General features: G+C 40.3%; 1 protein-coding gene across 1 annotated transcript in view; it reads right to left on the bottom strand.

Annotated features, from left to right (window-relative positions):
- Positions 1-26,141, bottom strand: part of unc5db (unc-5 netrin receptor Db) — a 208,239-nt gene that overhangs the window by 107,830 nt on the left and 74,268 nt on the right. Inside the window, 1 exon segment of the mRNA XM_074637598.1 lies at positions 2,604-2,819. Within this exon segment, the coding sequence (XP_074493699.1) occupies positions 2,604-2,819 (216 nt within the window).

Raw genomic sequence — 26,141 nt, 5'->3', positions numbered from 1 at the left:
ATTTCCCATAATGCAACTTGGTAGCACCTCATTAAAACCTCCCTGCCTGGTTAACACCCATTGCCTTTCAAACACCATGTCCCCAGTTTGCAGCTCTGGCGTTCTGTTATAAATGTGTGGTCTCCAAGCCTTAGTCGAGATAACCCTGGTGACATCATCAGAGTCATTAAGTTAAACATTGGAGGGCTCCCTACAGAGTCACAGAAGACATTATAGAACTGTTTTCACAGGCTAGGAGTGGACTAACCAAACTACATTTATGTGTAAAATTGGTGGAATGCTCCTTTAATATCTAGATTTTATAAAAAAAACTCTCGCTAGCTTTCTCTCCATTTCTAAAATGGTATTTCAAAGTTAAAGCAGAAAATTATTTTCTTTTGTATGGGAAAGATCACAGACACCAAAAGGAAAGTTGACTGTTTGTTGGAAACCAGCATTAAAACAGCGACCTCCCATTTCTTAGTCACATGTCTTGTTGACCCATCCATCCAGCCAAAGATTCTCACTAAGATTCTCCCACATAAATACATTATTTTTATTTTTTTTTCTGTTAAAGTTAGAAAAGTGTTGGGGTATAACTGTGCTCTCTTCCCTGGTTTGAGGTGTTGTGAGTTTAGCAACATTTGAATCAAACTATGATTGAAATTTCAGTGTTAAAATCCCCATAGATAACTCAGGATGTTTTTTATAAGTTCAACTTCAATCGTGACTAATTTAGTCATGAGTTTATCCCTACGTTTAAAAGTTACCAGGGGCTTTAAACAAGACTTTGACAAATAACCATTGCCATCAATGTGGGTTTTCACTTGCCGAACCAGTGCCAATATTTTGCAGTTAAATATGTCAGCATCCGTTTTTCTATTTCCAAGCCTCTCAGAGTTTAATGGACCTCTCCACTCTCCACCCACACTGATGACATTCTTTGACAGTAAATGCTTTAAAGGCAGGGTGACCCATAACATCTATTCACTGGTTATGAACTCCAAGGTAGCTGCCCTTCAATTAAATATTAATTCAAAAATGTTATTTAAGAGCTGAAATAATCAAATGTGCAATGAAGTTCCCAGTTTTACAAGCATTTATTTAGCTGCAGTCAGGGAAGGAACTCAGAGTGTGTGATCATAACAGAAAAGCATATATGCATTTACGTGAGTGACGACTCATGTGAAACTGGCTGAATTTGTGCTGATGTGGTACAGTATCCCCCCTCCATCTAGCAATGCAAGGAGCTTAAAATAAGCACATACTGCACATATTGCTTGACCCAGCGATGATTACTGAAGCTGCTTTGCCTTTGTTGGCTTTCAGGCTTAAACCATCTGAGGCCACACTGATATTCTTATTGAAGGTCAGTATAAGTAGCTGTGGTCAAGACCTGGAATCATCTACACGCAGAGAGAAATGCTACATTAATACAAGATGAAAGATATTTCCTGTGTTTTCAGTGAGTGAACAAAACCTTTGGATCAAATCCAGAATGAAAGCTTGTGGCCTTCATCCACTTTCCAAGGATACTTAAAGGGCACATGCTTTCTGACAATGTTATTGAAGTATTGTGCTGCTGAATTAAAGGAACTGTGTGTAGGATCTGGTGAGGTGAGGAGATTGCAACCAACTGAAGCCTCTCCCGTGTGCCAAGCCTGTTGGAGAGCTATACGGTGGCCGACGTAAAAACGTGAATGTCTCTCTCTAGAGCCAGTTACAGTAGAGTCAGTGTGTAGAGTGTGTGTGTACATGGAAGGTGAGTAAGAGAGAGAGAGAGAGCGGCGGCGACGGGAGCGAGTAACGCTATCGACTCCGATCCAAGCAGGAAAAGATAACAGTGTTTGGTTGGTCCGTTCTGGGCTACTGTAGAAACATGGCGGTGCAACATGGCGGACTCCATGAAGAGGACCCGCTCCCCATGTAGATATGAACAGCTAACGAAAACACAACCATTCTTATTTTCAGGTGATTATACACTAAAGAAAATATACTTAATTAATATTATATTCCATTTCTGCCAATAGATCCCCCTAATTGTTACACACCGGTTCTTTAAATCACATGCATTCAGTCTCTTTTCAAAAGAAACTTCCAAGGTTTACTTAGTTTTTATGGTTTATGTACGCAACAAAACTACTTGGTTAGGTTTAAGAAAAGATTGTGGTTTGGGTTAAAAGGAATACGTTTGTTACATAAAATAACTACGCTTACGTAAATGCCGTTATTAAAGTCTGGAAGTTACGTATCAAAGCTCGGGTCAAATAAGTCAATGTTGACTTGGTTTCACACGGGACACGAACAGCGGTCTCCAGGGTGAAAGTCACGTTTGTTTGACCCATCCATCCTCCTCTCCCGCACGCCCTACTGTATGTGGACTCTATTTTAACTACACCAGTTGCTCTGACCGTCTAATAACGACATGGATGAGTTTACATTGATGTTAGTTGAAAGCCCGGTGCGTTCCATACAGATGCTAAAGGGTGCCTCGGTGTGTTGCTATCAGATGCAGCGGGGCACTGAAATTTTGTTATACTGTAAGTGCATCCACCTACACTACACTACAATCATATTTTATATGTTAGCACTGTCTGGAAGATGGAAACGAAGCTTCATCTTACCAGTGTTGAGGTCCTTATACTCCTGGGAAAAGTGCTCATTCTGGTGCACCCACTCCCCGTTGCATTTGAAGAAGATCTGTAAGGCGGGCGCGGCTCTACAGCGCAGCTTAATGGGGTTGCTCTTGACGATGTAGGCGTCCTCCGGCTCCTGGATGAAGTGCGGTAAGGTGCCCTGCACTGAGGGTAGGGTGTCAGGCTGAGCATCCCCCATAGCACCTGCAAAACCAACATAGAACAATACTGAAATGAACAATAGCAAGCCAAATCCCTCTCAGTTAGATACACAATTTAGCAGGAAAAAAAAACACTTCCGACTGCATTTTGCTTTACAAACAACAGTATAACAGCAACGACTTGCAAATTTTAAAATGATTGCTCTGTGGAAAATGTTCCAAATTCAAAAGCTAACATATTATAAAAAGGCAAAGTATACACAGAGCATAATTTGTACAAAACTGTTCTCCTCAGAGCAATTTGCAGATGAATGAAATTAGAGTGGACCAAGTGGAGAGCAATTAGGAGGGAATGATTACCCAAAGTGTGGCATGGAGTCTGAACACATCTTATTTCAGCCACAAGGCCCAGATTTTGTTCCACAAATAAACAGCCTTTGTGCTGCCGCCAACGTGTCTTTAACGACAATTCACAGCAGGTTACCCCTCTTTCTTTTCGGTTTGGCGAACACCCGGCCCAGTTCACGACTGTTGTTCCCCGTGGCAGCTCATCGATCTAAACACAGTTTTGGAAACACCAATCTCAGATTGTGAGAGCTTAACTTATAAGTGCATTTTATTTTCTAGTTTTGAAGGTAGGTCTTGACCTCACATGGCGTCCTGTGCTCGTGTCTTCTGGGTAAAGCACGGAGAGCTCTGCGGACTGGGAAAATAAGGAACAGGATGTTTGTGCTCCTGCCATCCCCGGGATACTTCTCAGAATTACACCTCAGTCCCATCAAGGCAGCTCCAGCTAAGCTATTCAGTGCCGTAAAAGCCCATGAAAGCTATTACGCCCCACCATCAAATCCAATTCTGTCCCCTGAAATCGAATCGGCCCTCTCACCACCTCTCTCAATCAATGTTGTCCTTGTTAAATGGGTAAATGAATGGATGCAGGTGTAAAGAGAGGCCACACATAAAACAAAACAGGCGGCAAGGTGAATGAATGGAAATAATACGCTGACATTACCTATCGCAGGACAGGTGGATGTCTTTATCATATTGCTATAACACACACTTCCTTTAGCTATTCATACCACCATTATACTCGGATTTCTTTGTGTTCAATACTTCCTGGAAAAATGAGAAAAGCAAGGCACTGGCAGGGGCTGCTGCAGATGTATTCTGATAAAACCCTCCATTAGGTGGCATGGTAAGTTAGGTTATATGTTAATATGTAACAGTCATGGCATGCAGAGAGATTTGCTTTGTGTTATAAAAGCAGGGAATGACATGGACCTAGGGGTGAAAACTAGTGATGTCGCTATAGTTTCAAGTCTTCTTCAAAACAGCATTATGTTCATTTAGTAAATTATGGTCACATTTAGAGTCAAATAGACCATAAAGCAAGGGATGCTTTAGGGCGGGGCTTTAACCCTTTAACACAGTGTGTTTTCAGTTCATGAAAGTTAATTGTAACATTTTTGGTCGCCTAGAAATGTCTTATTCAGCGTTCGGTTGTACTTAGCTCCACCCCCTTGTGTCACTTCTGGTTGCAAAAACCAATGATGGCGACAGACAAAATACCGAACTCGAGGCTTCAAAACGGCAATCCACAAACCAATGAACGAGATCAGGAGCCAAGATCTATTTGACCACAGGCTGCACACCCTGCATGCTGTTATTAGCTTGGGGTTACAAACCCAATGGCCCCCCAAAGGCTCTTGGCTGAAGAACAGCAGCGTACCGAGAAAAACAAAAGAAGAAGAAGAAAAGAGAAAATCCAGGCAGAGGGCTGCAGGGTCTCTGCAGAAACAGACACCACCACACACTTTTTTGCTGTAAAAGCAGGTAAATGACAGACAACTGACAAGTGGAACAAATCGGAAAAAAAACACTAGACATACGGGATATGACTATGATGAGAAACGTGACAGAACGCTCAACGGCAGCAATTTTTTACACAATCAGTGAATAACAAGTCGAAAACAGTCCTATATATAAACAGATGGAGGTTAGGTTTTTTTGAGATTTTTTCCTGCTGATATTTGATGGCGGATGAGAGGGACAAACTGGATGATGGGTTCGGCGGGTACAGTGTATGAACTCAATTAATTATTTCTATCTGCAGAAGAAATCGGACCACTGAACACATCTGATGAAAAAGTGACTCCATCAGGATTCTTTAATTTCTTTCAAAACCTGCTTCCTTGTTGTCTTTAATACATTTACAGCCAATTACGTATTCATGTCATACATGACATTTAAAAAACAAACAACAGCAGAAGAAACATGCTGTGAAGAAATCAATGTGGCGTGATATCTTAATGTTTGAAAGCCCTGCAATTTGAGCCGGAGTTTTGCTCTCAGAGGGACGGCGGTTTCGTCCATACTGTCGCCACATGTGGAGGCAAAGGTATCAAACCAGCTACCACAAGCTGTTTTCCACACAAATACTGAGGTTATCTCCATCTCAGCTATTGCTGTATAAGTTATACATCATCTGCATCAAATAGAGTATAGTTTCTTTTTTCTTTTTACAATGAACAATTTATTATGACGCCTTGCAGGTAATGATCGTGCTCATCTTTATGCAAACTGTTGGATTCTCAAAGAATGTAAGAACTTTGTGTATCCTGGTGCGACCTGTGCCTTGTATCTGTGAGGGAGCTATTTTCTAAGGTACATCGCTGGTGCACGTCTGCACACTGTGCTGCTGTGACTCCGGCAAACTTTAGAGGCATTTTTTTTCCAAAGAAGCAAAGTTTCTCTTCCTGAGTGCACATTAATAAGAAAACCAGACAGCTCTTACATGAGCTGTTTATCATGCATCATCTTATAACAGCAGATATTAGGATGTGTCTATCTCACCAACTATATCACCAGTAGAATTTCAATTTTGCTATATAAATATATCAGTGTAGTACACCGCCAACAAGCGGTGTGGATAAATAATGGCTACTATTAACTGTAATGCAATTTCAACAAAACAATGAGCATTCAATCTACTTTTAAATAACCCTGTTAACTGGAAGGGGGATAATTTGGGGGGTTGATTACAGAAGCAGCCGAGAAAATAACATTCACACGATGGTTCCTGTCTTTTTTTAGAAGACGGAGAAGAAGACATACTTTATTGAACCCAGAGGGTTTTTTCATGACTTTAGTTTTGCTCCACACAGACAAAGGGCCTTGCATTCTAAACAACTCTTTTCTAGCCCTCCACATTATCCGACACATATTAAGATCACGTACACAAACGGTGAACTGGTTTTGAACACAAACACACACATTTAGACTAAAAAATTCCACGTCACACAACCCTTAGTTGTGACTGAACACATGTCAAAGACAAGACAAAGACACCATTGTGTTTGATGTCCTGGTGGCCATCTTTGATTCAATCATCTTGGTAGTTTCACATGGGCTGTTTTCGAAACCGCATACTATACTAGTAGTACATACTGATTTGGCCAAAATGTAGTATGTAGTATGTAGTATGCAGTATGCGAACAAAAGCAAAATCTCCAGTATGCCAGAAATACCCGGATGACGTACTGATTTGGAAAAATTCTCCAGTATGCATCGGACCAGTCTATCTCGCCTACTGTATCCCACAATGCAAAGCGGCGGAACAGCACAGGCTACGGGTATAAAACAGCAGCCAAAAGCTGCTCTTTTTTTACGTTTTCTGTAGCCATTTCATCACTAAATTCACTTCTGAAAGTTTTTGAGGCGAGAAATCAACTGTGTAGATTATTAATATCGGCAGTTTTACGAAGTTAGATGGCGAATCGAACATTTGTTCCACCGTTGTCGGAGTTTAGAAGCTCCACAGAATACCGTGACAGCCAGCGAGCGCCTGCCCGGGTCGCTGCCAGCAAGCCGGGTAGTCACGCTCAGAGACCGCTATGAGCTGCTGGAGCTCTCTAGAGACCGGTCTGTAGACGAGAGGCTTTGATTTCCTTGTTGACGGATAGTTTGTTTAAATATCACAACACAGATGTCCATTATAAATTAACAGGAACCTGTGTTTATTTGCCTTTTTTCGAGTTAAAAAGCTCCACAATCACCCGCGGGCGTAGCTCGCTGGAGAGCCGGCCAGTGACGCTCACAGAGCGGCTGCAGAGCAGCAGAGTGGCGAGGGAAGATGAGAGGAGAGGAAGAGGAGAGAGAAGAGGAGAGGGAAAGAGCAGCTTCTGACGGGGCAGAGAGGTTCCTGATGAGACAACATGACACTTTTTTAACATTTCTCTAATATCTGGAGGGAGATCAGTCCTTTTGCTGTAACTGAAAAAGCAGTTTGAGTAAAGTAAACGTTGTGGATGAATGTTTTATATTTCCCGTCTCTCCTCGTTGATGATCCTGTTTGTCGGACTTCTTTATGAGCTGTCAGAATAAATAGTTTAAACCTGCAGTATCTTATAAAGTAAACAAGCACAACATAAACAACAAAATCAAAGTTGTATTTTTTGATAATATTGTAATAGTGGTACAAGTTAGTTTTTTTGTCCTGTGCTTTAAGAGCTGGTTTGAAGGCTTAAGCCTCGTCTAGCATACTGCTAAATACATCACTTTAACTGTCACATACTGCATACTACTGAGGAACGCAGTATACAGTATGTACTGTATACTGCATACTGCGCTCCTCAGTAGTATGCAGTATGCGGTTTCGAAAACAGCCATGGTCAGCCCTGTTGTTGTGTAGTCTATGAAACCTCAGCTGCCATTTTGAGACAAAAGCCATCTTGTCTTTGTTTGTCTCTCTCTCTCTCTCTCTCTCACACACACACACACACTGTGTTTGGTTTGTTTAGTTTAGTTATTTAGTCCGATTAATATTGTGTTTTATTATCTTGTAAATAAATGCTTGTGGAATATACATGCTGGTCTGTTTAATGTTGTACAAGAGCGAATAATGCCAACCTCTGCTATGCAAGAACTACAATCCTCCAACTGTAGCTATTGATATGGTGATTTATGGTCATAGTTATGAATTCAATTATTAATCAGAGTTCCAAATTGATAGCTTAGTATACTTTATGAGACTTATTTAAGAGACTGCATTAATTAGCCATCATTTTCTCTTTGTTTCTAAGAGTGTTGCCCACGGATGATTTTGATGAATAAAGTCATATTATTTAACATAATTAAGAATTATTTTGATAAGTATTATTAATTTTGCCATTCCAATGCCTTTTTGAGCTCATGTACCAACATAATTTAGTGCCACATTATTATTAATATATATATATTGATAATTCATTAATATAGATTTTATTGATATGAATAATTATCTTTAATATTTTCTAATAACTAGACCAGCTCCTTCTTGCATCCCCAAAATAACAGTGCCCCATGTGAGTCATAGTATTGTTGCCAATTATTCATAATTGTGCAATATTAATTGTAGCATATTTTTTGGGTAAAATCCAAAATTTAGTTTCCACCTCTAAACAAACCACAAACGTGTTTACATTCTACACCACTAGTCTTCCACAGGAGTAGACGTCCAGCTGTAGTTATAAACAAGTACATTGTGGTGAGAATTGTAATTGGAGAGATTTGGATTACTGATCGCACTTTAAGCCTCGTAGTGTTACTTTAAGAAATTGCGATTGCTGGTAATCCAAGTTAACCTACTCTGTAGAACTTGTAAGAATTTTGGTTCAGCTTATGAATACCAGGTATTCAATGCAATCTAGTCCATCAGTCACAATTTGCTGTTAGTTCAAGTGTTCCTTTAATTAAAACACAGCGTGCCACATATAGAGCTTGTACCTGGCTGTTACTGCCACGCAGTCTGAGATAGAGCCACAGTGTGCTACCAGCCCTGTGATATAAGTTTTGTACCCAGCTGTTACTGCCTTGCATTTAGTGCATGCTGAAAAGTTGGTAAGCAAACTTTCGTTGTAAACCTTCGTTTAGGACTCTGGCCCCTAATCTTTTATGCCCACTAGTGGTGCCGTATAGCTACCTCTCATTCATAGAAAGCTACTTCCCTATAGTATAGGCCAGTTTATTAGGCTAGTGTACCTCCCAAGCTACACTACAAGGTGTCTGCCAACGCAACACCATAGCACACAACATTGTTTTTTTTGTCCAAGACATTCTGTGTAGTGTCATCCCTCCATTCCAGGCACAACAATGGAGAACCCATGTGTAGAGCTTCTTCACTATAGCACAGAGCCTAAACCCTGGCTGCCCTGAACTCATCAGCAGGTTGAGTTTCAGTGAGTGCAGGAAATAAATAGAATCGCTACTCAATGACAAGTGTGATGCACAAACCGCATCCAAAGGGATGCGGTTTGTGCATCACACTTGTCATTGAGTAGCGATTGACCCACTGTTAAAATGCTTGCTTCTGATCTTTCACAGGCAAAACTAGCCTTACCATTTAGAGCAAAGCAGCCCTGGAAAAGAAGGTATAGAATCCCTAAGAACGCAAAAAAGCAAGTCTCCTCCGTGAAGTTCAGGCAGCTAATAAGAAAATGACGCGTTACTTAGAAGACCTGCATTCAGCAGAGTTAAATCTTTGCTCACACAAAGAGAAATTGTTCGGGCTTAGACTAGAATGTCTTTCCCCACCACAGTCGTTCAGCCATTGTGATTCTGGTTACTCCGATTCACACTCCTCCTGATGAGAGGTTAACTCTCCCTCTCCACTCAGAAGTGAAGAATTTCCAACTGACTCAAGGGCCCTGGGAATGAAGTCAGCTCCTCAACCGTCCTCTGAGAGACAGAGCTAACAGCAACCTGACTTCCCACCTTTCTGAAACTGACAGTGAAGACACATGTAGTTTATATTCTATAGAAGCCCGCCTTCTTCTCAGCTACTGAGACGTGACACCTTCATCAGTGCTCATCCCTCCGAAGGTTCAGCCTGTTCATTCTCCTTTTCTCTCTACCACGAGAGTGATGTTCAGCCCCTGCCTCTCAACCAGAGAGAACTGAAGTACATGACGCACACGTCCATAACAGTGCTCTAGCTTAGTCGCGGCTTGAGTGTCTTGAAGTGCTTCAGTTATAGCTAAGGACATTGAATGTTTTGATCCAGACAAACTGTGATCATCATATTGACTACTTTAGAGAATTAGATCACAAACTAATTGACTTGCCCAATGCATCCCAAAAGGGAGAAAATTAAACTTGTGTGGAGAACCAGCTCTAAAGCTGTTCATACGTTTATACAGACACAACCTCCCAGTATCAGAAATGACTACAAAGAGCTCCATCATGCATTCATAGAAGAATTGTCCTCTACTGCTGACGAGACCACAGCGATGTTTGCAGCCCTCCAAATTAAACATTCCCGTAGTGAGGCAAAAGGCTGCATAAGGACACTGAGCACAACCACCATGTCCACCAATTGTGTCGAGATTCACATAACAGCAGCATTAGAAAGCCATACTCTTAAATGTTGGCCCAGAATTGGCGTGACCAGCCGGTCTGACGGTCACCAGAACCAGTCGAACACCTACGGGAGGTTTTGAAGCAACGTGTAAGACAGCTCTCCCAACCGGCATCACCAAAACACCAGATGGGGAAACATTTTTCGGAAGAATGGTCTTCAATCCTCTCAATGAGTTCCACAGACTTGGAGAACCAGTAGCTCAGTTTATTTATTTATTTATTTTTTCCAGTACATTATTACATTACATTTTTCACCCATCTGTATATGCTTCTATATACTCACATTGTATAACCCAATCAGCTATTTTAATGAGTTTTCAAACCTTGTGACTCAAATGTTTTACAATGTCATCTTCATTTTAAGTTTCCAAAAAGCTTTAGATTCATATGCTAATTTCTACTATTATTCTTAAGACCTTCATACCATAGAGGATTTACTACAGTATATTTGAAAAAAACAGACGCCACCACTAACCAGTCTATTTTATTTATATTAAAAATCTTTTTAGCCTGTTAATTACTGATAATGTCAGAAACACAAGCATGAATGCCGGCGCTGGCTACAGATCAAGAAAACAGCTTTTATTGCTTTCACAAATTGATATGGAAGCCTGCTCATAAAACTGACATTGTTCAACCAGAAAGAAACACTGCTTCAACATCATTTAAAGCACTAACACATTTAATGGCTGGGGCATGTAATTCTCCTCCATCCAACACCTTCCTCGCCACTGAGCATCCTTACTCTAATCAGCTAATTGCTGCTATGATGAATAAAAATAACCCGACACTGCCGAGCCTCTACTCTCACTCTTTCTTTTTCACATCGCACAACAACTAATGGTGTGCCGTGTCCTTTTCTCTGAATGTTTAAACATTCAGCACATTCAAAGGTAGCAGATAATTGGAACAAGGTGACAATCCACGCTCCATAAACCTGGAGCCGTAACGTTTGGCTGCTCCACTCTTGATGGATGCTCATAAATATCAGCCTTAATGAAGGAAATGACTGCGGCGCCAATAAGTCACTTATTTCCTCATTACGCTGGTTAATTTTAACACTGCCTCTAAAATGCTTCCTCGCCCTATCTGCTGCCAGTCACAGGTTTCCACCTGACTTAACATGTGGCTCAGTGCGGTGGACCTGCAGCTGATAAATGCCCTGGGTATCAATCTGCATGCAGGGACACAGACGACATGGCGAGGTACTGGCGGCTAAGGCTGGCTGACAATGCCTGGGAGCCAGGGGACCATGTTGAACAAAAACAGATTTAAATCAACAATCTCTTGGAGACATGCCAGGGCAATAAGCACTACATGGCCTGTTTGGATATGCAAGGAAGGATTGAGACAGTGCAGATTTAAATGACAGACTGTACAGTCATGCAGTTTGAACGGAGGACTTTTGGAAGATTGACTGCAACAAACACAAGGCTTTCATCCAGGAGACCACCGTTCCTCACTTTCACGTTACAATCTGCTGTTTGTTCCGTGTCCCGTGTTCACAATGTGAATTCTTATTTTCACTTTACAAACGTAGTCATTTTCAACCCAGTTATGTTGTTTATTCCTAAACCTAACTACGTGGTTTTGCAGCCTAAACCCAAGCAAGTGTTTTTGTTTAATTCACATTGTTACCTCAGCCATGGCCAAGGGTTATGTTTTCACCAGCGTCTGTCTGTCTGTCTGTCTGTCTGTTAGCAGGATTACTCCAAAAGTTTGCGATGGATTTGAAATTTGAATGCTCTGTCTATTTCCATAAACACAAAATGCAAATTAACTGCAACTTTCCTAAATTAATAATAGGTTTGTTTTTTTCTTCAGATGACACTAATTACACAACTAATAATGTTTTGAGAAGAAACAAGTCAACATTTTGCTATAATGGTTGTTTATTATAGAAGTTTATTTTTGGTGTCTCCAGGAACCCCCGTCGGTGAAATGGGTCGGTAGGATGAGGGTTAAGCACGTGTTTCCTGCAACCGGAAAGCAAAGCCGAGGGGTCTGACAAACGAGTTGGGATGAGAACGTGTTGGAATCTCAGAATCGCTATATATACACATATAAAATTTGTTTGTCCCAGACTGCTCTCATGTTGATGTTGGGGTGCTCTAACTACAACGCTGATCTCAGATAAGGTCCTGTACTGATAACAAAACTAGAGAGATCTGTGACTGGTGTGGATGATCACAATAGTCAACAACAACAAGCGACAACAACAAGTTTCTGTTTCCACTACCTCCCTCCATCACTGCTCCCAGTTCCTTGTGCACTCTAATGGGATACTGCTTCAAGGTGCTCAAACTACAAGGTAACCATGTTTTGGCTATAAATAAAAAGACAAAAAGGTCTGAAAACAATCAGAACAACTGGGAGAGTTCTCAAAGAGGTCATCTTGGAACCTTGGAACTTGTTACAGTTTCAGCCCTGACTCAGAGATTTTGCCTCAAATCTCAAAAATGTGTTAGAGGCAGTCCAATTGGTGCAAAAATCTTAAAGTTTGCACAAGGCTTTCGATGTATGGTGTGCAAAGTCTGCATTCTGGTGGGAGGGTGGTGGAAAAGGAAAGCTCTCAAAGTGTTCAAAATGGAAGGAGGTCATGGAGGAGGACTCCTTAACACAATGATCCCGTGACTCTTTGTCTAGTGACATCAGATTTGTAATTGTTTCTCTCAGAATGAAATGTCACAACTACCGCTGGATAGATTGCCATGAAATTAAGTACACATTTCTTACATGATGAACTGTAATAACTTTGGTGATCCCCAATTTTCATAAAACAACATCCAATACCCCAATACTTTGGCTTATGACCAAATACCTGCGAAACTAATGACTCCCATCATCCTCAGCTGTACTTTGTGTTCAGGGATGATAACCAAATATTAGTATGCTATCACACAAAGCTAAGATGGCTCACGTTAAGCAATAGATGCTAAACAACCACATGTTAACATTGTCATTGAGAACATGTTAGCAGTAGCCAGGCCTGAACTGGCCATCGGGAGTACCGGGAGAATTCCCACAATGTTCTTTCAGTGTGGAAGTGGGGCCCCGTTCATTCCGTTGAAATTTGTTCAGTGGCCCATGAATAAAAAGAAGTTTGACTTCCGGGTTTAAAATTACCTGGATCTTCCGTTGACCTTCCGCACTAGCTTTTCCTTTTTCAATACCACAAGGGGGCTTTGAGCTCAACTGAATGTGATTCTGTAACCACTCCTATCTAAAAGGTAAATGCTGTCAAACAAGGTCCTTGATGTATTTAACTGGCACTCGTGTGTCCCAAAACCACAGCCCATTCTTGCCACTAGGTTGACTGCTTGCCTCAGCATCAATCCTTTGCAAACTCTACTAGAATGGACACTAGAAGATAAGCATTCCTGAAAGATCAAGCTGAGAGCAATATACGCTTTTCCTTGTTGGGCCCGCTGACTGAGTTGGACATTACTATTTCACACAGCCGCCCCACAGCCAAAGTCCTTTAAAACCACACATTCTTCCTCTCACATCTACTTGATCACTGGGGACTTCTCATGGATTTTTTTTACAAGAGCTGAGATAGGCAAAGGGCAAGGATGAGGAGCGTCAGCAGTGTGAGTATCGGCTTTACATGGTGAGCACCCGCTCAGCTTTTCAGCAGGAGTCCTCCTTATTTGAAAGGCATAGAGTCAGGAGGTGTCAGACTAATCCTTGACACTAAAGGAGAAAGATTCGCTGAACAAAAAATGCAGGAAAAGGCTCTGCACGACAGGACTGGGAGACCGCTGAGTGAACTCCAGAATATAGGTGCTGGAGACACTGAAAGGACAGGACTCAAAAACACACTCTCATTTGTGATACTTGTGGGTAAATTCACTGACATTCTCTCTCACGCTAACCTCACTATGAACTCTACAAGAGATTAGAATCTCAAAGGACCAGTAGTTTTGCATGCTTAAGTGTATACTTTGCAAACATTACAGCCACCGCATACTATCTATTTTAGGACACATATCCTACTTAGCAGGCTTCTTCTTCTGGTTTCAGTTTATTCCAATACAGTATAAAAAACAAAACAGAAATGCTTAGTTACAGTGATACATCAAAGTGCATTTAGTTGCATATATATACACACTGTATACAGTATATACTGTAGAGTGGAGGCTGGTCTATAGAGGCAGAGGAGGTTGCTCCTCCTAAAATCTCCTCCAGATCTCAGTATCATTTATAAAATACAATTATTTCTTCTTTGGAAAAAAAACTTCAACAGCGACACCTGCAGAGCAGGCAAGAAAGTGGTGGTTGGGGCAGGTCTCCATCCTCCCTTTAGGCGAGACCTCTATCAATTCAATGTATTTTATTTCTTTTTTGCTAATCTGTGATTGGCCAAAACACGTAAAATGATGCTTCAAAGGAGGTCATCCTCCATTGGCTCATTTCTAGGAGGCCTGGTCACCTGGGGCCCACCCATAGCGCCGGGTCTGATTCAGGAGCCTGGGATCGATATGAGACGAGATCATAGGCCCATTTAACATTATCAGTTACATTTATATCAACTAACAAAAGGCCACTACAATCCATCCATCCAGACAACTATATTCCAGACGTTCCCTCTTCCCAGCAACGTTTTCCAGCTCTTCCTGGGAGACCCCGAGGCGTTCCCAGCCCAGATGAAATATATAATCTCTCCAGCGTGTTCTGGGTCTACCCCAGGCCTCTTACCAGTTGGGAGTGCCTGAAAAAACTCCAAAGGGAGGTATCCTGATCAGATGCCCGAACCACCTCAGCTGGCCTCTTTCATCAAGTTGGAGCAGCGTTTCTACTCCGAGCTCACTCAGGATGTCTGATCTCCTCACCGTATCATCTCTAAGGCTGAGCCCAGCCACCCTACGGAAGAAACTCATTGCGGCAGCTAGTTTCCATAATCTCATTCTTTCAGTCACTACCCAAAGTTCATGACCATAGGTGAGGGTTGGAACGTAGATGGACTGCTAAATCGAGAGCCTCATAACTGCATGCAGACACTGCGCCAAACCGCCTGTCCATCTCCCGCTCCATTTTACCCTCACTCCTGAATAAGATCCCGGGACACTTGAACTCCCTCGCTTGGGGCAGTGACTCACTCCCAACCCAGAGGGTGCAATCCACCGTTTTCCGGCAGAGAACCATGGCTTCAGACTTGGAGGTGCTGACTCTCATACCGACCGCCTCACACTCGGCTGCTAACCGACCCAGTGCGTGCTGCAGGTCACGGTCTGATGAAGCCAACAGAACCACATCATCTGCAAAGAGCAGAGCCAACTAAAATATGATTTGACTTTTTTTTTTTTACTGGGCTCTTCCAGACATTTAAATAAAAAAAAACATTTTCTTTTTAATAAAAAGAATAAAAATATACCTCCTATTGTCGGAGCTCTGGTTACTGTTCACTAAATCACTAAAAGAAGAATAGCCTGTCCACCTTGAGCCTGGGCTGAAGTTGTTGCTAACCCCCTTCCCTTTACTAGCAGGTGGCAAGCAAGACACTGGCACTTCCAGGAAGTCTTGGGTCTTAAGGAGTTGTAGCTTGTTACTCACCAACACATCACACACACATGCTCTCTCTCTCTCTCTCTCGACCGGCAATTTCTAACATTAAGCACACAACATACGCTGGTTATTCTTCATCCTCATTGTCTATTTCTTGGCTGCTTGCCATTATCTGCGTGGCGCTAGGCCGCTAGCTGACTGTTTGAATGTTTAGGAAGGAGGTATGCTTGGACAGAATTGGTGAAACATGTGCCATGGGAATTTCAAAATAAGGGCGTATGGTAAAGATGATGATATGCATCTATGTTATTGGATCATTGACCATTGAATTGATACATCGATGTGTTTTTTTTAAGAATATGCACTATATGAACATAAAATGACCTAAAATAATTAAAACTAGATTTTAATAAAGGGCTCACATTAGTTGATACCTTATTTTATTGGTTAAAATTTCCTAATAGATTTGCAAGTAATCAAATTATCAAAAACCAACTGACACACATTGAACCTGGGGTTTTGGTAGTTCTGGGGATCTGGGGAAATTCCCCCATAGCCTTGTGTGTGCTTCAGTGACCTAAAGAGAGACTGTGCATTTTCGTTTTACTCTTAGACTGTAGAGAACACTCAAAGCCATGCACGCAAGACAGCAAATCCTGTTTTTGTATACAGTTAGAAGCAACACAAACCATTAACACACATTCCATAACACACAATGCATGAGGCTCACAACAATAATGCAATCTCCCTTTCAGATAAATGACTCTGCATGAATGGACATATTCATCCAGGCTAGAAAAATATGTTTCATATGCAATAGACAGCACTACTTAACAACCACTTTCATTCCATATTACCAGTATACAGTATAGACGGACACTGACAGGACTGCACTCAGGAGAGCCCAGTTGGCTGCAAGGATGTTGCAAACTTCCTAATTAGTACCACTGGTATAAAAGTAAGCAACCAGGGACACCAACCTAAATGTCATCCTACTGTCAGCCATATAAACAGTTCAAACCCTTATTAAAGTGTGGATCATGGATTATTAAAAAATTACCAACAGCTGCATACACAAGCATGTACAAAAAGCACACACTCAAACCCACCTTGCCCAACTGAAAACACACGCACAAATGCAGGTATCCCTACACAAGATGTACACGGTCCTATTTTTATGTACACCACCATGCCCACTCGTACAAAGACATCAGAGCAGAGCAGCCGCCTCTGCTAAGTAATTGAGAAAAAAATAACTCTTAGAGCCAGCAAAAGATTTTCATTTTTTCATTTTCATTTGCTAGGTGGTCTGTCAGACAGGCCCAGGGGGATTAGACCCTTTGTGGGTGATGACTCAATGCGTTGCCGCCTCACAGCATGAAAGAGGAGCCAGCCACATTGTTTACACATACACGTTTTGTAGCATGACATTGTCAAGTATTACCCCCCGCCCCCCTCCCTGTCTGTCTGTACGCCTCTCAGTAAAGCCTCTTGCGTAGCCTGTAATCAATTTTAAAAGGTTGAATGGTATGAAAAGCAATTACACGGCACATGTGTCCACTGTCAGGCAGCTGGCGAGGTTGCAGTTTGAGAGGTGGGCTCCCCAGTGATTACAGAGCATAGATCTGGAGCTGTGTCAGTTATAGGTTGTTTCTGTTAGATCCTCCTGTTACACCAGAGGCCCAAGCAGCCTTACAGGCCTGATTGACTGAGACAGCCTCTGACAGTTATTGACAGGCTGCTGCACTTCCCAGAAAGGGCAACAGAGAGAGAGAGGCAGAGAGATTGAGAAGCAAATCCCCATGTTAGGGGCTGCTCACATATCCTCACATATTTCTTCCCATGCAGTCTCGATGCCGGATGCTTTCCTTTATATTATTTGAAAGTGTTTCTTATGGACCGATGGGTCGATATCGGCTGTTTATTAAATATCAAATATCTGCCACTCATGTTATCCTCTGCTGAGACTCTTCTTCAGTGACTCTACATAAGAAAAACTAAAGAGTGTAGAGCTGCAACGATTAATCGGTTATTTGTCAACTATTAAATTAATCGCCAACTATTTTGATAATGGATTGATCGGTTTGAGTCATTTTTAAGAAGTTTCCAGCTTCTTAAATGTGAATATGTTCTTTACTCCTCTGTGACAATAAACAAATAATTTGTAGACAAAACAAGACATTAGAGGACGTCAGCTTGGGCTTTAGGAAACACTGAATGACATTTTTCACATGACATTTTAAAGCTGCAGTGGGTAGAAATGAAGCAAATATGATTCAAAAAAGTTATTTTTATAAAACTGTCACTATATCCTGACAGTAGTGCATGAGACAGGTAATCAGGAAAAAAATCATGTTCCTCTGTGTCCTCCGGTGCTCCTATTGGCATCTGCAAGATTTCACAGACCGGGGGGAAACAACCAATCAGAGCTGATCTGGAGTCTGCCGTCCAGCTTTCGTCTACGAGAGCCAGCTGTCAATCACTCACGAACTCCGATCAAACGGTCAAACTAGGCAGCGCTGACCAAATATGAATCAATATTCTGTTACTGCAATGATTATTTCTCTCCTCAGATGTTTTCAGAAAATATTTACAAATATATTTTGTAGTGTACTGTTTAGCTGTAATATTGAGAAAGTTTGTGACCCGGCAGCCATGTTGAGATCAGTTGAGGAAATACCAAGCACCGCCCACCAGCCGGAGTGCAGCCAATAGGAACGCTCTCTCTCTGAACACTTGAATTACAATAAGCTGAAAGGTTATTATGGATTTTTTGCCCAATGATGCCAAAAATATTCTGCCTACTGAAGCTTTAAGACTAAACAACTAATCGATTAATCGAGAAAATAAAGGACAAATTAATCAACAATGAAAATAAATGTTAGTTGCACCCTAAAAAAAAAGAAAAATGCACATTTGACTCTATACATCAGTTTACAGCAACATTTTAAAACGATTAAATGCTTCTTTTGCTGCTCTATGTAACCTACTGCTGACTGATGGCACACAATATGTCTCCAGCCTAAAAAAGTTTAGGAAAGCCTCTTTCCTCAGAAAAATCCTCTGCTGCTCAGAAAGTGATAGGTCTAATATTTACAGCAGTTTGTTTGGAATAAATACAACAAAATGTACATCTCAAAACCCTTCACTGCCTTTATTAAAATAGTATGTTGGGAAAGAAATCTGCTCTTACTGCATAGCAATATAAACAGTGACTGCATATGACCAAATCCAAGGTCAGGGGTAAATGCTGGCAAAAACAGGCAGAAGAATCTGGCAAAAGCCAAAACAGAGAATCTGACAAAAAAGTTTTTGAATATATTTTCATTATTCTTTCTATCACAATTTGCAAAACGTTATAGAGATGAAATGATTAGTTGATTAATAAATTACTCAATCGACAGAAAAGAAAAAAGCCGTGGAGGATGTTGACACCTGGCACAGAGTTTTGAGGTTGTCTTTGTACCACTTTATAAAGCTATATGTCACTCAAGAGTGACGCTATGCGTGCATGCATTTAAGATCTTTAGAATTGAAAAAACAAATATTGTTGCCTCTCTCTGATCCCTCTAGACAGCAACTGATTTTGAGTTGCCATGACAGTGTACAGACTGTTTAAGGGCAAACAGCAGAAATCTGACTTTTAATAAAAAACTAGACATGACGCACAGTGGATATTTGCATTTTCCCTGAAAGCTAGTGTGGTATACCTTCAAGTATGCCATTACTGGTCAACCGTCACTTGTTGGAAATGTCAACACTCAACCAGCCACGCCATTAACAACCAGCATTATCAGAACTGGACAAAATACAACACAATTTAGTATGACATGCATTCAAACAGCAAAGCCACATTTGAACCTGGAATCTAGAGAATGTTGTCACGGAATCTCCACATATTCAACCCATCAACACTCCTGCGAGGTCTTCTATGCGCTCAGCATATTTTTCTGTGTTGTTACATTCACAGGTAAAAACATGTGAAATCTCAGAAGATCACACACTGTGGCATGTGCTTCAGGTTTTCCCGAGACAAGGAGAGAAATTCCCCCATCAACATGCTTTCAGGTGTCGTCTTCGGTCTATGAGCCATTTCAATCATCCTCTGTGCTCAGGCTTCATTGCGCTGTGCAGCTGGTGATAATAACGTCGGCATAAGCAGCTCAGTTAGGTGTTGATTAACACATTAGAAAAAAAAAAAAAAAAACATTTCTGTGACTTTGCGGCAGAATTTATACCAACCCTATAAGGATGTAAAATATGGAATCCTAGAGTGTTTAATATTAAATACATAAAAAAAAGATTATGAAATAAATAATCGTTAGGGCCGTCAAGGATAACGTGATAATAATGCGTTAACGCAAATTTGTGTTAGCCCCACTAATTTCTTTAACGAATTCATGCAATCAATCTTTTGGAGATTGTAGATCTCAGTGTTAAAGCTAGAGTGAAGATAGGGGTATCATATGAAACTAGAAAAGAATCTATTGGTACCAACCATGTCATACTAGCTTGTCAAGAAGGATGTTAAATACGCTAAATTTTTGCAAGGAAAAACTACCATGGTCATTTTCAGGGGGTCCCTCAACCTGAAAATGGGTTCTATGGGTACCCACGAGTCTCCCCTTTACAGACATGCCCACTTTATGATAATCACATGCAGTTTGGGGCAAGTCATAGTCAAGTCAGCACACTGACACACTGACAGCTGTTGTTGCCTGTTGGGCTGCAGTTTGCCATGTGATGATTTTGGCATATTGTTTTATGCTAAATGCAGTACCTGTGAGGGTTTCTGGACAATATTTGTCATTGTTTTGTGTTGTTAATTGATTTCCAAAAATAAATATATACATACATTTGCATAAAGCAGCATATTTGTCCACTCCCATGATGAAAAGAGTATTAATTACTTGACAAATCTCCCTTTAAGGTAGATTTTGAACGGATAAAAAAAAGCGTGATTCATTTTGCGAATAATTACGATTAATCATGGACAATCATGCGATTAGTCACGATCAAATATTTTAATCAATTGACAGCCTTAATAATTATTTGAATCGATAGTGGAAAATATATAAATGAACCAAAATGTCTTAAATAATTTAAGAAATTATTAAAACTGAACAATTTATGACATTTTTTTCATGATTTCATCTATCAACATTTCATCTATCAACAAAGCATCTACGAGAAAAAAATGTTTTTTGCCGAATTTACACAATTAATAATTACATGTGCTGCTTTTATATTGTATTGTTTGTGAGCGTGTGTGGATTTGGTGAGGTGAGATCAGTGATTCTTAATGACAGGGCTGTGACACAGTACTGCTCTCTGCTCTTCACTGAGCCCAAACACTTCATTAGCATTAGTGTACCTTTTTGTTTGCACTTAATGGGCCATCGGTGTGCCAAAGGTCTCCATTCCCCCTCTGAGTGTAAGGGCCTTTGTAACATACACAGACAACAACACAGACCTCAGGGCAGCACATTCCTTCTGCAGCTCTGGCTGGTGGTTACTGTTGTGTCAGCACTGGCACAGACCATGGAGGGTGTTAAAAGCACCGTATGTATACTGATAAAAACAGCAAAGCAAAAATGTTTAGAGGTCACACATCTGTCATAGAAAACCAGTCAAAACCATGGACAGCTACAGGATGGAGACAGGAGATAAGAGACGGGGAGAGAGGGAGCAAGACATCAAGAATATTTCCATTTGATGGAATTGTGTAGCCATAAAAATATGGATTATTTGGTTTGAATAATTTAATAATTTCACGTGTTAACATCATACAGCCTAACTTCAATGAACAAGCTGATAATATATACGAGATATTGTCAAACAGCATTTTTTTTCTCTTGAACTTGCTACTATGACATAAAATAAAACATGTCATTATGACATATAAAAGTGTCGATGTGAAATAAAAAGTATCATTATGAAATAAAAAGTGCCATTATGAAATAAAAAGTGTCGATATTAAATAAAGTGTCATTATGACATAAGTGTTTTGAAATAAAAAGTTATGACAAAAAGGTGTCATGACATAAAAAGTGTCGATATTAAATAAAGTGTCTTTATGACATACTGAAGTGTCAATATGAAATAAAAAGTGTCATTATGAAATAAAATGTGCCGTTGACATAAAAGTAATATTATGATATATACAAGTGTCATCTTGACATAAAAGTGTTATGAAATAAAACGTTATGACAAAAAGGTGTCATTATGACATATACAAGTGTCGATATGAAATAAAAAGTGCCATTATGACATAAAAAGTGTCGAAATGAAATAAAAAGTTCCATTATGACATAAAAAGTGTTGATATTAAATAAAGTGTCTTTATGACATACTGAAGTGTCATTATGAAATAAAATGTGCCGTTGACATAAAAAGTATCATGATATAAAAGTGTTATGAAATAAAAAGTTATGACAAAAAGGTGTCATTATGACATAAAAAGTGTCGAAATGAAATAACAAGTGTCATTATGAAATAAAAAGTGCCATTATGACATAAAAAAGTGTCATAATGACATAAAAAGGTGTCATTATGACATACAAAAGTGTTGATATGAAATAAAAAGTGCCATTATGACATAAAACATGTCTTTATGACATATAAAAGTGTCAATATGAAATAAAAAGTGCAATTATGAAATAAAAAGGTGTCATTATGACATATAAAAGTGTCGATATAAAATAAAAAGTGCCATTATGATATGAAAAAGGTGTTATTATGACATAAAAGGGTAAATATGAAATAAAAAGTGTCATTATTAAATAAAAGGTGCCGTTCACATAAACATTGTCATTATGATATATACCAGTGTCATTATGACATAAAAAGTGCCATTATGAAATAAAAAGTGCCATTATGACATAAATGTGTCGTTATAAAATATCTAGATTTCATCTAGATTTTTTACCCAATTTAATCATTTGATGTTTTTCAGAATTATCTAGGCTATTTATTATTAAATATTGATCACATTATAAATGTGTTATGTAATGTAATGTATGTGCTTACCCCTCAAAAAGAAGAAAAAGTTTCTCTGTTAGCATTCCAGTTCACTGAGAAATGGCTTGTTAGCATTGTTAGCAGTCCTGACGGATAGCGATGGTTCTACCAGTAAGCCGCAGGCTCATCAGCATCACATTTGGGTCTCATGTATAAACATGAGGTGTCTGCTGTCCTAATCCTCACAATACTGCTGAATCAATCCTCCCTATAGACTTCAAGCCACTGTAGAAACGTTGTTGCCGGAAATACTGATGACACTGATTTACATATTACTACAAAATCTATCCCCGTCATGGATTGTGTTGTAGCTGAGCTAACCTTGCTTTTATGTATCACAGGCTCATCAGATTAAAAATTAATCCCAAGGCATAAAATGGGAATAGACAGGCGTATAGATGTCTTGTCAGGTTGTTTGACTCATAGACACCGACACAAGCCTCGTGTTTAAAGAACATGTCTGTTATATAATCTTATGAAACAAAGCAAATTCATTTGATGCTCTAATGTCCCCTGTGTGATGATCCGAGGTGTTTGAACAGCGTTTTGTAGCAAAATTAATTTTGCTACTAGTGATTTCTCTCAGCGCGATGATAATCAAAGACTTCAAATATGTTTGAGAGATGGTAGATTTGATGCTGGCTGGGAAAACAAAGTATTAGGGAAGTGACACATTTGTTGGCTCTGTACTGCAGCACACTGGACTAGAAAAGAAACAGTGACTGTGAGGTTAAAGTGCTGACACTGCTTTAGTTTGAGTGTTGTTACATCCACATGAGATGAACAGTACACATTGTAGTTCTTTCTGTACAGTGCCCCCAGAAACAGAAAGTAATGTGACAAGTTAAGATAAACTTTTAAAAAAAATGAAAATCCTTCGCAGTCAGTGACTTAGTATCTTCCATGGAAATACTCTGTATGCTTGTACTGCAGCCAGATTCAGTTCTTGCTCGTCTTCGGCACTTTTTGCCTTCATTCTGGGAAAAACGTGCAAGTTGGATTGAGATCTGGTGACTAACTTGGCTATACTTAAAATCATTCCACTGTTTTCTACCACAGACCCAACAAGTTTTTGTAAAAGAACATTTAGAGGGAAATACATTGATTTGTTTCCTTATGAGTTAGATGAGAAGACTGATGTATTAAGTGAGGAAAAAAAGCCAGGAGGTGATTAGTTTAGCTTAGCATAAATACTGAAAGCAGTTAAGGGGACGCATCACGCCTGACTGATGCCAAAGTTACCAAAGCTACCAGCACCTCTAAAGCTCACTAATTCATACAGCAATAGCAATGTAAAAACAAAAAGTGTGGTGCACCACAGAAAAAACCCTCTATATTGCATATTGCATTCTCCTATCAACAGTTATGAAGAAGCTGCCACAGCTTCTATGTTGACTAAAAATGACGACAGCAATCCCAAACAGAAACATGAAGCCAATGTATGACTGAACAATCTGATTATTAGGATAAAAAAAAAAAAAGAGTTCACACGTTCATAGGGGTCACCCATTACGGATGCAAACACCTTAATCACCTTAACACCAGAATCAAATGCTGGAAGTCAGAACTTGTTTCATTTTAAAACCAATGTCCAAATGGTTTTAGAACAAGTTGATTCATGATTTAGCTACATATCAGATGTTGCTGTTCATTGTCAGAGCGTTCAGTCCAGATCTAGGGTCTTTTTAAGCCTGTGTGGACTGTCCATTTAGAGTGCAAGTAAAAATAGACATAAATCAAATACCACTGAGACAATATCTCCCTAACCTGAGACAGTCGTACCCCAGTTTGAAAATGCGAAAAGGTCTGCAGCCCCTTTCGGAGCAGAACGTGTCTGGCTGACTGAACGGCTTTGATCGCTCTTTCAGCGATGGCAAATGCCTTAAGTGTTACCTGCGCCGTCTCCTGGCACATTTAAATTGAAAGGCCAGAAACTAATTACCAACTGTGACTGCCTGACAAAGCTCCTATTCCAACTCATTTTCCCTGTCAAACAGAGAGAGGGGGGGGCAGATGCTAGAGCTTGTCAAACTCACGACTCACTCTGCATAAGTCTGCCCCCCCCCTCCCCGATATAACTGTCCAGCTCACTGCTGTGTCCTGATGTGAGAAACTGTGGCTCAGTGGACGTGAGGTAAATTGAATCTCAAAAGACGAGAGCCATACGGTTGGGGCTGATTTATTTACAAGCTGGCTGATGAGGGCCACAGAGGGCCCACACTAGGATTCAGGGAAAATGGCCTCTAAACCCGAGCTGGGGCGGCTCTGATAAATCTTATTTAACACTCTGCTTTATACTGCAGAGAAAAACTCAAGGTGCTTCCACCACAGTCACACAACCACAGATACAGACAGAGCACTGATAGTTTCTATGCATTAATGCAACCCTCTGACTCCTCTGCTGAATTTGTATTTCTAGTTTCCACCGGGGCACAACAGTAATTTGAGCATGCTGTTTTGTAGTCTACACAACATTTAGTTTTCAGGGTCATTGGGCTTGAGCCTTTGCAAGCGTTCAAAGCAGAAAATCCTGACAGGTCTATCACAGTGGACTTTTCAGCAGCCCTCGGTGTCTTGATACCGACGCACAAGGCACCCTTTAGCGTCTGTATGAGACGCATCAGGCTTTCAACTAACTCCAATGTAAACCTCATTATTAGACACTCGGAGCAACTGACGTAGTATAAAGAGTGAAAAGTCCACTAAAAGTGGGAGGGTACGGGTGGTGGATGGGTCAAACAAACACTGGACATTCACCAAGGGGACCGGCGTTCGTGTCCCTTGTGAAACCAAAAGTTTAGTTATTTTTTACTGACAACGTTATGTCACGTGACATTATGCCAGTACGTCACTGAGTCACCTGCCACTGTGTTTGTAGCTTAAGCTGCATAACAGACGTAGTTCTTTTAATCCAAACCGTGATTTTTTTTTTCTAACCGTAACCAAGTAGTTCTGTTGCATAAACCTAACCGTGATCATTTCACAACTTACACCAAGCGCAAACCTTCTGCATCAAAATAATAAGCAAAAGGCTGCCCAAGCGGAAAAATATGACAAGTAGGGATGAGATCATGCTGCATGATCTGTTGCCTCTTAGATGACAATGCAAACCACCACAGTACTTGTTTAATTTTTTTTCCGGACCAAAGAAAAAAAGAAAGAATACAATGTTGCCTTTTAGTTGTTATCAGTTAGGTATTCACACTCAAAACAAACAGAGTGTAAATTTGGAGTCCCATGGACTTACTAGAACATTTGTGGTGATCCTAACTACATGGACCCATGATGGAATGGAATCTTTGTGTGTTTGCACACATTGATGATGCTACTATCATCTCCTCTCTCTATAATCCTCCAGAGGTGTACCCTGTATTCATACCAAATGCAAAGTGATTTTCTTTGCCTTGTGTTGCATGTTTGACCGCAGGATCATTTGTGTTTA

This window comes from Sebastes fasciatus, chromosome 6 (genome assembly GCF_043250625.1).
Source record: "Sebastes fasciatus isolate fSebFas1 chromosome 6, fSebFas1.pri, whole genome shotgun sequence".
NCBI lineage: Eukaryota > Metazoa > Chordata > Actinopteri > Perciformes > Sebastidae > Sebastes > Sebastes fasciatus.
Note: the sequence above shows the minus strand (reverse complement) of the source record. Positions and strands in the feature narration are given on the sequence as shown.